Below are 17,801 nucleotides of genomic sequence, written 5' to 3' on the forward strand. Positions count from 1 at the left end.
TTGATATGCATGTGGATTTGATATACTGATTAAAAACATGGGGTCTTTTCAGGAATATTTTTTCAGCAAGAATGCATTAAATTTGTCAAAAATAAATAAATAAAACATTTATAATGTTCCAGAATTTTTCTATTTCAAATGTTCTTTTGAATTTATATTCATTAAATTTATCATTTCTATTTCTAAAAAAAAAAAAAAAAAAAAAAGAAATAGGCTGCATTGTGTGCTGCTTCCTCTCTCTCCCTCCCTCCCTCCCTCCCTCCCTCTCTCTATCTTTCTCTCTCTGCACGTAACCTGACCTCTCCAACTCAATACTTGTTCTCTTGCTGTAGGAAGGCACTCTAATCACTAAAAAACCTGGAAAGTGCTATTTTTCTCTACTGTTTTGTGCTTACACGTCTGTTCAAGCATGTTCCCTGCTGATCTTTCATATCCATATATATGTAATAATTAACAGAGTTTCTCTGAATAATTTTTGGGAAACAGACTGTGGAGGTTTATCTCATGAATTTGAAAGAATTATGATTTGTAATTTAACTTTTGTGGGAGTTTTTCCACTGTTACTCATTGCAAGAAAAAAAAAAACTAAAATACGCATCTCCTACAAATGACAAATTTAAGAGATTTTAACAGATTGCTTTCAGCAACACACTGGGTGAGTATCATCATTCAAATGTGTGGCAAATGTATTCCTGAAACACAATTCCATTTATATACAAGACTCAGTTTCAAGAAAATATCTCTTGTCTATATTCTTATGTAAAATGTTCAGTGTTCAGGCATTATAACATTATTGCATCAAAAGTATGACCCATATTAAGAGGAATAGAGTAATATAATTTAATAGAATGATATACTAATTGTACTAAATTTAGTGATTTATTGTAATGTGAAATATGGCTTTTCCAAAACCTTCACCCTCTCATTTCACTTGCACAAACTCGTGCAAACCTGCAATAATTAAAGACATTATTTAGCATTCATATTAAAAGCTAAATCTCCTTCCACCAGGGGATAATTAACTTCACTTTTGGTGTGAAAGGGCTTTTACATTTGCTAAAAAAGTAACTTTTTTTTATATTAGAAATAATCAAGCAAGGCCAGATAAGATGAGAAAAAGTAACGCAAAAGTAATGAAATACATTACTTTCTATAAAAAGTAACGTAGTAACACATCGTTACTTTTGTAGGGAGTAATGCAATACTGTAATGCATTAACTTCAAAAGTAACTTTCCCCAACACTGCTGCTTAATGCATAAATGAAAATGTGCTTTTCAAGCCCCTCTTAACCCCCAACATTGAGTGTGTATGTCCATTATGAGAATTTAAGATCTAATGAGTGGGGTCAGACAGAACCCCCCCACCCCCCAATGCCCCACTTATTTGCACCCTGGTGTACCCAGGCACTTCTGCATTTGGTTTGGCACAGGAAATGCATGACATGCATGGATCTGTCCTCATCATCAGATGCAATGTAGATGCTGTGACATAAACATTTTCTTAGTTGTCACAAAACCCATCCATCCTATACAGTTGCTAAACAAACACTCTCTGTGAACTATATTAAATATGCATTTTCCAAAACTAATTCTGCATTAGACCGGCATGATTTTAAGCTAAAGTCTATTCTGAGGTAGGGAAGCGTATCCTCAGATTCAGCATGTCAGACTGCCGTACTGTTGCTCAGCGAGCTCTTTGTATTCCTTGTAAGTAGACAGCCGTTTGACAGTTTGTTTCAAAGAATGTTTCAAAATGTTTCAATACCTAAGGGGAGGTGTGCAAGGAAGGAGAAATCACAGAGGCAATTCAGTTATGCAAATCACATCACACTGTTTTCATTAATCCCACCTGAACATTGCAAACTGTCTGTGCAGAACCTGCAGAGAGCAAAAGAGGAGAGAAAGAAGAAAAAAAACCTTGGAACTTTTTCAATCTATCAATGTCTTAATGTGACGAAATTATGACAGAAGGAGTTATGTGGCATTTTTGATGGGCTCCGTGATGATAAAAACACCTGGTAGACTTTGAGTGTCAAAGGAGATATTTTATAGATATATTTATTTTTACATGGAAATGGCATGTAATTACAATTAAAATGTAATTTCTCTATACCAAAATGGATAAATAACTATATAGCTTGTTTAATACGTTGTAATACACTAGCTTTTATTCATTCATTAAAATTATTATTATTATTATTATTATTTTATATATATAAATTAATTTAGGAAGGACACGTTGAAATTGAGAAATGTATAATGCTACAAAAGAATCATGAAAAAAAAATGTTTGACTGTTTAACATGGATAATAATAAGAAGAAATGTTTCTTAACCATCAAATTATTTTTGAAAGATCATGTAAAACAAAAAAGGATGTTTTTTTTTTTTTTTTATATTATACAAATTTTTATATTTTTCAAAATATTAATTCTACTGTATTTTTGTTCAAATAAATGCAGCCTTGATGAATATAAGAAACTTCCTATATATAAATAATAATAATGCAAATAAATACAAAAACCTCATTATTTGAAGTTAAAACCATTTTATCTTGCTCTAATTGATTCTTTCATCAAACCCATTCTCACAATACTGAAACGCCTCTCCATTTACTCTTCTGCTGATGTCTTATTTATTTATTTGTCACTTAATATTTCCCTTTGAAGTGTCAACTGTGGGATCGAGTTGTGAAAATATTCCAGCCAAATCCCATCAAATACTCTATAAACAGGAGAACTGAGGGAATATGTCATGCTAAAAGCATAATTGGCATTATACATTCTGTTTAAAATCTTCATCGGGGGATCCGGACTGACAAGTCCTCATTAAGCCTCTGGCCTCTGCCTTGCTGAAGAAATAAAAGTGATTGCTGTAATTACACCAGCAAAGATGAGGATGATGATGAGGAGGAGGAGGAGGAGGCAGTTCTGACTACAGGTGGCTCTGATTAAGTTTGATCTGGCAGCCCTCCTCTTTCCTAGCTCTTCTCTAGGCTCTATGCCTCTAGGTGCAAAGGCTCGGAGGCAGCCTTCCATAATGAGCTCCTCAGCTACACACTGGATACCCTGGAGTACAGTCCCTACAGAGCCGTAATGAGCACTCCAGTGCAGCACTCTGTACTCGCAGCCAAGGGCTCCAAGCCGGCCTCCCTGTAGACAATGGCACATGGGTGGGCACGGCTTGTTCGCCATTCTCCTCTCAGTCAGTCCCCGGGGTGCTTGTATGGAAGGTGGGGAGGGATGGCCGGGAGCCTGCAGTTGGCAGCGGTTGCCTCGCAGGGAGAGGCGCTCGTTTTGGCCAACCGACAGCCCTCCTTCACATCCAGCGACCGTGTGGGGTTGCAAGCGTGAAAAGCGAGGCAGAGAGGCGTCCTGTCGCCTGGGGCAAGCAGAAGGCACGTGGAAATCTTCTGGATGGACTGCTTGAGTGGTGTGTGGAAACTGTTTACTTTCCAGATGCCGTTTAATAGACTCTTACATGCCTTGTTCTGATGAGAGAAAAGACTCTTATGATCAACAAGGCTGCATTTATTTGATCAAAAATACATTATTACAAATATCATTACAATTTAAAATAACTTTTCTTTTTGAATATATTTTAAAATGTAACTTTGTAAAAATGTAATATAATATTTATTTAAAAATAAATAAATAAATTGATGAAAAAATATAGATATAAATACTACAACTACTACTACTAATACAGTCATTACTTGAAATAAAATAAATGGTTTCTAAAATGAAACAAAATATATCATCTTATTTTAATTCAGCTTGTTTCCTGGTCAACATTTTCATTTTCACTTGATGTTTTAATGTAATATTTTATGTAATAAAATAACTAAAACTGAAATAAGAATAAAATTATATAAACATACTTAAAAACAACAAAATCGAGATGAATTACAAAATAAAAATAAAAATAAAAAAAAAATGTTCCAGAACTTTAACAAAAATGAACATTGAAGCTGAAAATATATTTTAAAAATATAACTTAAAAATAAATATTAACACAAATTATAAAAGTATCTTAACATACTAAATAACATTGCTTTAGTGTCACATGAATCATGATCTTTCAGAAATCACTCTAATATTCAGGTTTAGTGCTCATTTTTTTTATCAATGGTAAAAAAAGTTGTGCTGCTAAATCTTTTTTTTTTTTTTTTTTTTTTTTTTTTACATTCTTTGATGAAATTGATGTTGATGACACCAAACCATTTAGTTGGGTTGTTATTTTTAATGTCTTTTGTTCAAATTGTTGAATAAAAGTATTAATCTAAGTACTTTTATCAAATTAAATCAAATTAAAATAATAATAAAACAATTTTTGCTGATCCCAACAGGTAGTGTATTGTTTTGAAAGGTAGTGAATTAAAATTTTATATTTATGTATTTGTATATAAAATTACAGATCAACATCTCTGGATCAAATAGAGGAAAAATTGATTCATGGCTGAATGTAAGCTCAAAAGAACAGCATTAATTTTAAATAAAAACCTTTTGTAATATTATAGATGTCTTTGCTATCACTTTTAGCACTTTTGTTCAATTTAATATGCCCTTGTTGAATGGAACAGAAAAAAAAAAGCAAGTGAAAGCTATGTGAGGATGATGGACCGCGTCAGTGGTGTGGGAAAACTATTTACTTCCCAAACAGCGTTTAATAGACTCCTGGAATCAGAAGACACCCACTTTTGGTAACATTTGTGATGCGTTCGCTCTTAGTCTTTTGATTATCTTCGTTATTTAAATGGATTTGCATAACAATCAACCAGATTTTATTAGCCGGCGAGATGCAGAAAACAATCAGTGCGCTGCAGTGTTGATGCAAGACTCTTAATTACAATGTTGAATAATGTCAAGCAAATGAATCAAGCCAAGCACCTCTCACATCAGCTTTCATCAGGATGGAGAGATACAGGGAGCGCGCTCATTACGCTTGCAGAGTGTGTGGGTCGTCGAACAGGGGGCCGAGGTGATGCTGGAGTGCTCGGTAGGTTCGTTTTTCACTGTTCCACAATTACGGATATGGAGGGAAATATGATAATATTGTTTATGTGTTGCGACTGGCAATGGCCGACTTTTTTTATTTATTTTTTTAATTGCTCTGTATTTTAATGAGCTCACCTCTCTTGATCTTGGACAGACATGGTGTTGGCTAGCACTGTCTTTTCTGAAACAGCTCCATCTGGGAATGAGGATTACATAGTTATTATCTTGGGGGAGGATTAAGGATTTGTGTCTATCACTGGGTGGTGCAGCCAAAGACAAATAAATCTCAACATGCTGTTAATACATAGTCTCTATTGTTCCTTTTGTAATAATCAAGGAAAAAAAAGAAGAAGAAGAACACGGGTATGACGGCGGTGAGGGGGTTTTGGGTTTACTGCTGCATGTCCTGTTTGGGATTTATCGGGACGATGTTTCATCATCAGGCATAATACGCTGGATTCTGCTGTACTGGAACAGTCGAGCTGTAGAGAGATCAGAAAGTAAATTCATTCTCAGAAAACAAAGATTGAAAAATGAGAAGAGGATACAAGGTGTTATTGCTCCGTCGCTGTTATGTTATGAATATACACGGTTTTATGTGGCACGGCAGATGCATTGTTTGAGTACAACCCAGATGCTAAATCAAACTTTGATACGTTATTCTGACAGGCTTTCTCATACAGAACTATAATACTATGAAGGGTCTGGATGGATGGATGGAAGGATGGATGGAAGGATGGATGGATGGATGGAAGGATGGATGGATGGATGGATGGATGGATGGATGGATGGATAGATAGATAGATAGATAGATAGATAGATAGATAGATAGATAGATAGATAGATAGATAGATAGATAGATAGATAGATAGATAGATAGATAGATAGATAGATAGATAGATAGATAGATAGATAGATAGATAGATAGATCAAATCATCTTCAACCAAAATATTGCACCTAAATAAACAAATACCGTTTTTGGCAGTGCTAGGGGCGCAGTTAATCAATTAACCTTTTTGATCCTTTAACAATATTTGACATTTTAAGTTGTTAACATGAATCAATATAACCGTTTGCCCTCATACATGTCAAAGGTTTGTCTACTAACACGCAGACCATGAATGCCCCTGGCCACAAGTGACTTTTGGTAGCGCAGCAACCTGATTTGATCCTTTGTGATGTATGGAAAACCAAAGCCCACAAAATACAGTCTTCTCTTCATCTAAACCTGTTAGCTCACCAGGTTACAACTGTAGTGCTTAGCAAGTGGCGAAACAAGTAGCACACCTGTTACTGCAGGCTGACCGCCGCTTGTTTGTTTGTAGGTGTGATGTATGTTGAAAGCGTTGACGTGTGTAAGCGTTGAAAGCCCTGTTAGGAACCGAGCACACGACCTGATTTGATGGCCCTCAGTGCAGCTGTAGGATTAAGGGGAGCGTGCTGTTAGAATTGGTTTAATCATCATGAAGGACTTCACCGTAAATGGAGACGACGTGACATTGTCTTTCCAAACGGCCTTTTTATTAGTGCTGGAGGGTGCTGTAATCCAGAGAGCTACAGCCTGCCAGCGGTTCTTCTCTGAACGGCTTACCTTCATGCTGCCACATGTTCGGTCCGGCCTTAGAGCCCACGCCTTATTTAGATGATTCAGTATTGTGCAGACAGAAAGAAAATGAAAAAGAGTGATTGGGAGGAGAGAGAACGGAGATAATTAGTTGCAAGAAATCTTGGGTTGTTCCACGTTTCTTGTTGGAATTCCTGTGGATGTGAAGCATCTCATATCATTTAGTCAAAAGCATTGGATTAATGTCATATTTTCTGAAATCTCAACATGCTCTTAAAAAAATCATGTACATCACATCTAGTTTTATATATTAGGTCCCAATGTTGTGAAATATAAATACTTTTTTATTTAAATTTTCACTGCATTGGCACAAAAATATTCAAAGGCTTTAATAGATTTGTTTACTGTATATATATATATATATGTGTGTGTGTGTGTGTGTGTGTGTGTGTGTAATAAATTGCTGTGATGCAAAGCTGAATTGTCAGCATCATTACTCCATTCTTCAGTGTCACATGATCCTTCAGAAATCATTCTAATATGCTGATTTGTCTAGGTTAAAATATCCAGCATTAGAAATGATCAGGTGTGCACTGCACTGAAATATATCATCACTTGTGCAAAAATATCCTGAGGTCTTAATGACTGGGATTCATATTTCTCAACATAAAGATCACTATTTCACATCTACAGCAACATTTGGACTGACTGCTGTGTAATTCAGTTAACAGCCTGCAATTTGCATATGAGGTTACCAATTTCTCTTCAAATTTTGACTTCTCTTTTGTCCCACAATTGAATCTTTCAGACATCCAGTGCTCTAATCTGGCCGCTACTGTGAACGGCTGTATTTAGATATGGTACGTCAACCTGCCAGCGTTTGATCACATGATAGTGTCTTTATAAGATACACAGTCCTTCTTAGCAGACAGAGAAAGGGCAATGAGAGCGAGGATTGGAAATGACAAAGAATTAGAGTGTCATCGAGGATCAGTTTGCTTTTAAAATCCGCCGTTGTTCGTCCATTTGAACCCGACATACATACGGCCGCGGTGTTTTCCGTCTCAATCTTATAAGCCAGGCTCGAGTTGTTCCACTGACAGTGGCTTAAGCAACAGATGACTCAACCGAACAATATGCTTATAAACCACTTAGCTTAAAAAACAAAACGGAAAGAAAAGCCTCTAAGTGTTGAAGTGCTCATATTAAGCTTTTTTTATGAAGCAAAACATAAATCCATCACGACTTTAAAGTCAAAGTTATTAAGGCCGAACGCTGAAGCTGGGTCAATCACGGCACATTTATGTGCCACATTTTATCCCAGAATCAAAATATTTGTAAGCGACACATGCAAATAAAAGTATTGTTTTCTTTGTGAATCTCCAAAGGCTATGAATTATTCAGTGCGACCAAATACCAGTTAACATTTTCCGAAACGAGAAGCTAAATCACAGCAGAGACTCGGCCGCCATTCAGAGAGAGCTGTATCTTGTCACACACATTCTACTGGATGAGCTCTTTTCTGGAGCAGAGGAGAAGTTAGGCAAAGCTGGTTCTTCTGCTCCTCTACCTCAGAGACCAGGATCAGCAGGCAGAATCCTTTATTTGTCCCAGAGTTGAGTGTGTGAACACTTGGCCTGGTCCCTCGGTGCTGCCAGGATCAGAGATGCGCGCGGCCGTGGTCTCTCTGCTGGCAACACACAAAGCCGGCTTGAAATGACAAATTGGTCTGAGACACCACCAGGCACATGCCAAGAAACGCTCGCAGAACACACCACACCAAACTGGCAATCTCAACTAAGTTTAGACAAGCTGAACACACAGGCACAAATCAAATATCTGCAGGGTTTGTGTGCACACGTGACTCCGTACAGGATGCTCATGAATAATTACGATGTGCTTTGTTTCTACCGTGTGTGATTTTGCATGAAGCAGGCATTCATATTGCTTTTATTTTGGGTTGGGATAGGGTCTCTAAGGATTCTGAGGGAGGTGGTCCATATATTCTCTCTTTTGTTTTTACTCATGATATGGAAAACCATCTATTTTTTTTAATTTTTTTTTTTTAAATAAGATACTATATGTTTTCTGAAATCTACCTCACTACTTATGAAATAAAGCCAGTTTTTGCCTGAGTTCATATGACGATTAGACTCTTTCTATACATATGAACCCTCTGGAGTCTAAGGGTATTTTTGGGGTCTGGAGAAGTTTTGTCATGCTCTGACATTTGTGCTTTTTTCAGTTTCTGAAATACATGCAGTTTCTGAAATGCATAACATGCAGCATTTAACTCATACAGCATGTATATATATATATACAGTATGTCTTATATACTGTACAACTTTAAAATATTATCAGTCGCTTATTCAAAATAACCAGCTGTGATGGTGTCTCAATGGTGTTGTGTTTATGTCACAGATTCTCATATTTATTTGGCAAATTTAACTTTTGTGGCCCGATGCCCAGGAAAACCTTGTTGATAAACTGTTTTTGTACTTGTGATTCAGTCATTTGGACAACTCACTCATGCACTCATGTACAGTACATATGTCAAATCATCAATGCACTAGGGATTTTGTTAATTTTAGAGATGCTTGTCCACCCCAAAATTAATGTCACTTTACACTCAATAAATAAATAAATAAATAAATAATAATTCCTGCACACAAAGTCAACTGAAATGTACTATTATTTAATCTTATTTATGTTTTCCTTTTTTTAAATATATATTTTAGTCATTTTGGCCTTTATTGTGATATAGGACATATACGTATTGACGGGAAGTGAAGTGGACGGGATCAGCAAAGATCTGCAAACCAGGAATCAAACTAGAAAAACCAGATCTGCTGCCAGAAAACCAGATATGTTGACGCTCTGCCCACGAGGCTACTGCCACCAACTATTTATTATTTTCATATTTAAACATCTTTGGTTGGGGTTGAACTTTAAATATCCAAACGTGCAAGTTTGTACATGCTTATTTATGCTATGGTAATGCCTTTTTACAAATGCACTTTGCATATCCTACCATTTTTGTTCATGTAAAGTTGATTTATGAATTCTAAACAAGGGCAGTGTTCTGTTTTTACACTCATCATTGTTCATTTAACTTATCAAATTTAAAACAAGACCAATCCAGATGCCAATGGCAAACATTTAGCATTTCATTTACACAGAACCAAAACTTACCTAAAACTATAACACTGTTGTTTTGGCTCCCTCACAGGCACATGGCATTTCCTTCAGGCGATGCAAATGTAGTTAAACAATGATGTTGTTATGTTCCAGTGTAAAAATGTTCCTTCCAATACTAAAGCTAATTTACAAACCACAAATACCAATAGTCCACATATAGGCCAAAAACAACAGATATGAATCTATGAACTTAGACTGGATATGAATGACAGGACTTATTTCAGTATGTGGCAGGTGGTTACTTTGCCTGCCTGGTAGTGTTTTTTTTTTGTTTGTTTTTGTTTGCCATTAAAATGATATTCGGCCTGTCCTTGATGGTTTGTGCCCGAAACCGTGCCTTATCATGATTTTAGGTGGACCACTCAAATTGAAAGCCTCCATCGCTCGAAGCCGTATCAAAATAATTGTTTCGAGTCATAGTGGATTTTATCTAGGAGAGGACTTACTCGAAAATGATCCTGGAGAACAATAAAATGCATTTCTTTCTCTACGTCGGCAAAAATGTACGGGACTCCAGCTTGCAGTTATTGAATTCAGGCCCCATATCAGTCACAAACCCAAATTCCCCTTATTTCTTTCGGGGGGTAGATGTCCCGAATATGATAAATGTACAATACGGGCCTTTGATTGTATGGCCGAGGCAGCCGCTAAATTATACTGCTCAGTTTGAGGGCTCCGTGTTGCCTAAGGCTTTTAAATTGCTAATGATCAACTGTGAAGAAGCACTTTGATAGCAGTGCCGGGGGACTTTAAAGCAGATCTACTGTTGTGTGCGGAGCACCCGCTTCACACTGGAAACCCTGTACCATTACTCTTTCAGAAATAGGGGATGTCGAAAATGAAAACAGGAAGAAAAATCCAGGAAAACAGAATAAGTTGCCCAACCCACTCCAAAGGCAGACGTGCTGCATGCATAAGTATTACAGCATTAAGGAAGACACATCTGACAAACGCACCTAGTAGTGTGACTGTTTCATTGTATACTAGGCCTGGAAGGTTCTTTATTTTACACCACTGTCATCACATTGTCATTTCATGTGGTGCCACTGCTGCTTTTTCTTTTTTCGTGTCGCGAGATCAAAAACATGGAAGTGACGCGATCGGAAGCATCTGATAATCCGTGAAACACAGAACTCGTTTTAATCCCACAGACAGAGAGAGAGAGAGATGTGGGTGTTGTTGTTGCTTCCTCTTATTCCTCCGTCTTTTTTGGTCCGCTTTTTCACATTACAGCAACAACAACAACAACATAATGTCATAAACGGAGACAACAAAATCAAGAGCATGCGAGGGGTGTGCAACTTATTTAACGCTCGGTACTCTTGAGTGTCAGCCAGGAAGTAACAAGTACAAAGTCTCCCAGTGTGTGAGGAGAATGTTACTGGGCCAGAGCATCCTCGCTGTGCTAGGCTGCCAGAAATGCCCCGCTCCTTATTTTGCCTTGGGTGAATAGTGCTCTTGTTTGTGAGTTTAAATGGGAGTCGTCTGAGATTGCGGTGAGTCGTCTCCACCTGGCGCGTATCGGAGAAGACAAGTTAATGTGACGACGTCAGACCCTCTCTTTAAGATTGCTTTTAAGGTGAAAAGTACTTCGGCGCTCGCTCCTGCCAATTCTCAGCCTGAGGCTTTTTATCTCATGAGGGCTGGCTGAGAGAGAGAGAGTAACAGAATTATTTGCGAGTTCACTCAGGAACTGTGTTGCCAGTGCCATTAATATCAAACCAGAGGCACTCCTACATTAGGAACAACTGATTGGCTCATTTTTTGTGACTTTGCGCATATGCTACCAGTCAAAAGTTACAATCATTAAGATTTTTGTGTTGAGGTCTCTTATGCCCACTAAGGCTGCATAAATTTGATTTAAATTAGAGTAAAAACAGTAAAATTGTGGGGAAATTAGTACAGTTGAATAGTGCTATTTTCTGGTTGAATGTATTTTAGAATCTAATTTATTTCTGTGTGGCAATGTTGAATTTCCAGCATCATTACTCCAGTCTTCAGTGTCACATGATCCTTCAGAAATCATTCCAATATGCGGATTTGCTTCTCAGTTATTATTGGTACTCAGTGGTTCTTATTATCTCTTAAAAAAGAATAATAATAATAATTTGAAAAATCATTCAAACATGTTTTTCTTTTAAAATTATTTGGTGAATAGAAAATTAAAAAGGTTTTGATATATTCTAAATATATCTACTGATACTTATGATTAATTTTATAAATTTTATTATAGTATTCTATTATAGCTTAGGAATAACTATGCTGCAAATTCAACTTTGACATCACTGGAAGAAATTATATTTTAAAAATATATTAATATAGATAAAACGTATTTGAAATTGTAAAGATATTTCACTGTATTACTGTTTTTACTGCACTTATCATAAGAGCATAAGAGAGAATAGAAAATTAAAAAGGTTTTGATATATTCTAAATATATCTACTGATACTTATGATTAATTTTATAAATTTTATTATAGTATTCTATTATAGCTTAGGAATAACTATGCTGCAAATTCAACTTTGACATCACTGGAAGAAATTATATTTTAAAAATATATTAATATAGATAAAACGTATTTGAAATTGTAAAGATATTTCACTGTATTACTGTTTTTACTGCACTTATCATAAGAGCATAAGAGACTTCTGCAACAGCATCAAAAAACCTTAATCATTTCAAACTTTTGACTGGTAGTGCACACTGTATCTGTCATTTTCTTTAATTTTCATAATAAATGCATGCAAGTGCCCGACTAGATCAGATTAGCTGTGATGAAATATTCATGCTTTGAATTTAAACCCCTGCAAAACAGTAATAAATGAACATGTTTGCTCTGAACTGCTTTGTTTTGCTCTGCTTGAGAATGAAATGTGATTTTTAATGCAGCTAATCCTTTTAAAACACATAGCAGGCTCATTATGGCCTAGGGATACAGTAGTGTCTGTGTGAGAGGAGCGTGTGCACGGCCCTGTTTCCTCACCTAGCTCTGTCTATGTGACAAAATTTGCTTTATCATTGTTGGCAACCGTAAATAAAAAAATATATCATTCCAAATTCGATCTCGGCTATTATGTGGCCCACAGCACTTTTGAGCGAAACAGGTTTTATCGTTTATTATATTGAGAAGCACAGTCATGCATACCTGGGTCATATTATGCTTTACCAGCTGATTTTTGTATTTTTTTTTTTTTTTTTTTTACTTATAAGACTTTTAAACATTTTATCATGCAACTAATGTGTTTACATTATTAGACTGCTTGGGCCATCTAAAGCTATATATATATATATATATATATATATATATATATATATATATATATATATATATATTGGAAATGTTTAAATATATGAGATTAATTTTAGAGTTGTGAAATACATGTTGCTTTACAGAAAGACAAATGAATGTAGATATTTCAACAGATATCATGGTATAAATGTTAACATTTTAAGATAATTGCTCATAACAAATTCATACCTAAGAAAAATGAAATGCAATTCTATTTAAACCTTTTTTATATACATAATACCAATTATACTTTTTCCCAAGATTCTTTGAGTAATTGAAAGTTCATAAGAACAGCATTTATTTGAAAAAAGAAATCTTTTGTAACATTATAATTGTCTTTTTTGTGTATTTCTTGATCGATTTAATGTGTTCTTGCTGAATAAAAATAACAATTTTCTTTTTTCTTTTTTTTTTTATCCTACCGACCCCAAACTTTTGAATAGTAGCAAATTTAATTTCCATCAAAAAAGCATATTCACTGATACAGTGAGGCATATGGAAATTTGGAATTAGTTGTTATCTGTACAAATGGTACACAAGAGGCTGAGATTTTTGTATTCAAAGCATCTAGATGGCCTTTTCTTTTCTTAAATTTTTTTACGCAGACCAGTGCAGATGTAATAGCAGAATCAGACCCAGCATACCTGCACCTCCAAGTCATTACGAAGGTCTAATTGAGACCTCTTCCAGCTCTCAAGACCGGTCTAAAAGAAGGGGCTTCACACTGCTTAGCAAATGAGCACACCAGGAGCGAGAAACCTTGGTGTCTTGATGCACTTGTGGGAGGCTGTCATTTCAAAGAGAAGCCCTTTATAGAGATGGCACATTGAGCGTCAGTCAGTTCAACACCGCTGGCGAGGAGATTACGGCTCGTTGCAGCCTACCGCTTGCTCGCTTTCTCTCTCTACTACTATTTGGAGGGGAAAACATTCAGCAGAGTGAAGTGTAGCAATCACTTCCATGGCTTGTTTTGGGGAGGAACAGCAGAGAGGTTTAATATTAGCAATTTGGCATGTCGATAAAAACTAATTTGTCTCTGTACTGTGAAGCAGAGACGTAACACGTAATGAGAAGAGATAATAAATTTGCCTTCTATCTGGCATTTTCCATCATGTTTATTTGACTGCACTTCACAACCTTGACAAAATCACATTTTGCTTTCACAAGTTTACTGGCGCTGCATGAATTATGGAGGGAGCCGAGGTTTTTTTTATTTTTTGTTTTTTTTAAAAAGCAACTATTTGAAAGCCATTCCCTCCATCTGCACTTATTTTATAGACTTATCCGCTCTCCAAAATAACAGCAGAGCATTTAAGTCATCCGCTTTTACCAGTGCAGTTATGTAGCATTTGCATAGCCTAGGCTTTCAGTACAAGGTATAATTTTGCCACACATTACAGAAAGGCCATTCAGTCGAACACACTGGGTCAACATCGCCTGATAATGGTGCCTGTGTACCTGCAAATGAATAAAGCCCCAGTGGCGTGTGTGTCTGTCGTCTATGTCAGATTTTAATGGGATCATATATTATTTAAACATGCAGGACAAGTTAATACACTCTGCGCAGCATACCTGTCATATTAAATAATTAACCATGGCTGAGAAAAACATTAAACAGGAAATAAAGCATTAACACAAATGCATTTATTCCAGAGAGATTTCTCCCCTTCAATATGTTTTTGTTTCATAACTGTTGCCCAGTTTATTTAAACAATATCACACCAGCAAGAGGTGTTGTTCTGGATATGAGCACCACTGTGATTTAGCCATCGGCACAAAGCCAGAGGGTAATTGATATTCAGTCTTATCCACAGTATTTTTTACGCAAAAGTTTTATAAATAACTTCTGTTTCAGACAAAATGCTTGTTTATTTATTTATTTTCCTCCTCCTATGAAAACTGTAAAAAAAAAAAAAGAAAAAAAAACCAACACACAGAGAGGTTGAAACCCATATATATGGTAGCTCCATTCAGTAAAAAAAAAAAAAATTATATATATCACTTTTTCTGTCACTTTTTGTCTGTGTTTGCTAGTTCAAGCTGTGAGTCTGTGGTGGCTGTTTTTCATTGACACTTTATGCTGCTTACATTGTTACACCAGCAGGTGGCAAAAAGTGAGTTTTACGAGTGAGTCATTGAATCATTCAACCATTAATTTATGAATAAGAGAAGTCTTTACAACTACCCTGATTTATTCTTGAAAAAAAATAAAACTGGTAATCTTTGTCGTTAAATCATTCATTCAACCAATTTGTTCCTCTACACTGATTCAATCAGAAGGGAGACATTGAATCATTCATTCAACTGATTCGTTCAACTACATTTATTTGTTAAGGATCAAGTTATTGAATAATTTGCTTAGCTCTTTTGTTTAACTACACTGATGCTGAATTCAGTACTAGTATACTACTCTTACTATTTTTATCATAATGTTATATGACAAAAATAGCTAGAGTACTATGGTAGTATGCTGATCCAAATTTAGCATGGTTCATTTAGAAGTAAGCTACTGAATCATTTATTAAACTGATTCTTTTTTTACTAAATTGATTCATATAGAAGTGAGTCGTAGAATCCTTCACTCAGCTAATTCATTCAACTACACTGATTTATTCAGGAGTGAGCCATTGAATCATTCATGCAACTGATTCATTTAACTACATTGATCTGGAGGTGAGTCATTGAATCATTCACTCAACCAGTTTGGTTCAGCGATTCATTCAGGAGCTAATAAACACCATTGCTGTGCGTTGTTTAAAGAAGCGACAGTTATGCTTCACAGGTGGCACAAAAAAATAGAAGTAGTAACTGGCAGCATTGTGTCTTAAATGAAAATTTCTCAATATTAGCTTATTGTTTATTGAACTGTTGTATGAGATATCACACTCGCAATGGTGTTGTGAGTCAGAAAAGCGCTGTTGCTCTTGTACCATGTGGAGCAATTGAGTTCAAATTGTACTGTTCTTAACAGAGAGCTTAATAAATGTTTTGATTGACCAAAGTAGAGCAGACACAGGTCAACGTGAGCGATGCTGACAGCGACTCTCCTGAATAAACATGTCTTGTCCTCTGAACTGCCCTTGAAAACCAGGAGAACGTGTGCTTTATTAGTCTCCCTCTACTTGAGATCCTGAGCCTGCTCTGCTCAGGTTACAATATCATGTATTGTTTAAAACTAGCTCATTAAAGGAGTGTAAGAATCAGGTTGAAAAGGATGATTCTGTAATTGGCCAATTGCGCAAACATTTTTTTTAAATCTTGTAACTTATGTCTGTGTAGAGTTTCATGCCTTCAGGAGTGACACAAAACCCCCTTCTATTATCTCAGACTCCTAGGGCTGACCATGCAGTGTTTGTCTTTTACCCGACAGCGGGTGTGAAGTGAGGTTACCACACAGCCCATGCTGACTCCTCTAAGTGCTGATGAAATATAGATGTTGAAGTCTGGACCGCTCATTGTTTCATCTCTCTTGGTGATACCATAAGGAAGCCATTAATAGTGTCAGAGAGCATTAGTCCTACAAAAAGAAGATAACTTGATGTAAGAGAATGACTGGCAGCACCTGCTTGGATTTAACTGTGCGTCCCACAAATATTAGGGAGAGAAGTTTGTACCCTGCTGTGCAGGCTTTTTTCCCTTATCATATGTATGCAAGGTCGCTTCAAGATGGTCATTTCCCCCTGTGCTGCCTTTGTCAGTGCGCAGAGGCCCTGCATTATGCATAATCACAAACAGCAGGACCATCTGTTGTTGCCTTGTTGACTTACCTACGTGCAACCTTTTTAGTGTTGGATTTCATGTATCAGTCTGATGTAGCACCATATTTACAATATGCTAATTGGTTAATGAAATCCTGTTTGAGAACCTTTGCACATGTTATGAAGCCTGTGCTATGTGTTACGCTCCTGTTTTCAGCAGTGAGCACAGAAATAGGCTTGTATGGAGAAGTTTTGCTGTAACCATCTGCTGGCAATATATGCTATCAGCACAGATTGATGACCTTAACCTTTATTCACTCAATTGGCTTTTCCATTTCTTCAGAATAAGTGTATGTAATAGGTCACTTTGTTCTCCCTTATTACGAAACATGCAATTTATAGAAACTGCTCTCGAAAGCAACAGTTTTATTCCAACTAAAATAACTAACACAGGGTGATTTGTTTTTCTTCTAGAACCAGAGCCAGACTCCAGATAAAACATTCCCTGTTGTCCCAGCCATGTGTCCCCACAAGGTAAGTCACTGTCTTACTAATGGTTCTGCCTGTTAGAGGCAATGCATTTTCACTGTGTAATAAAGGCTTTACAGTTTGTTGTATCTATTTGAATCAGTGCTTCTAAACTGGTAGATCGCAACCCCAGAATCTTTTTTAATATGCAAAAAGAAGGGGAAAACAAGCTTTTTTGTAGGATATTTATTTTTTTGCACAAACATTTCTCTAGTGTAAACAACCCCAAGGTAATGGGTTCGATTCCCAGGGTATGCATGAACTGATTAAGGGCCCTATTTTAACGATCTAAATGCAAAGTGTAAAACGCACGTATGTATGTATGTATGTATGTGTGTGTGTGTATATATATATATATTTGTGTATATATATATATATTTGGTTTGAGTTGGTCTATGGCGCAGACTATTTTCAGCTTTTTAAAATAGCATTGCACCAGAACACACCTCTTTTTTAGACCAGCACGCCCATGGGCGAAAAAATGGGCGCATATGCATTTTCTAATTAAACAACGTGGTGCTGGATG

At 36.3% G+C, this 17,801-nt stretch overlaps 1 protein-coding gene across 3 annotated transcripts in view; it reads left to right on the plus strand.

Annotated features, from left to right (window-relative positions):
- The window catches only part of LOC113114240 (protocadherin-11 X-linked), a 179,363-nt gene that overhangs the window by 70,002 nt on the left and 91,560 nt on the right, over positions 1-17,801 (plus strand). For all 3 annotated transcript variants that reach the window (XM_026281097.1, XM_026281098.1, XM_026281099.1), the window contains one exon: positions 17,222-17,281. In XM_026281097.1, the coding sequence (XP_026136882.1) occupies positions 17,222-17,281 (60 nt within the window). The remainder of the gene's footprint in view (positions 1-17,221; positions 17,282-17,801) is intronic.

The sequence above is a fragment of the Carassius auratus genome, chromosome 14 (assembly GCF_003368295.1).
Source record: "Carassius auratus strain Wakin chromosome 14, ASM336829v1, whole genome shotgun sequence".
Lineage (NCBI taxonomy): Eukaryota > Metazoa > Chordata > Actinopteri > Cypriniformes > Cyprinidae > Carassius > Carassius auratus.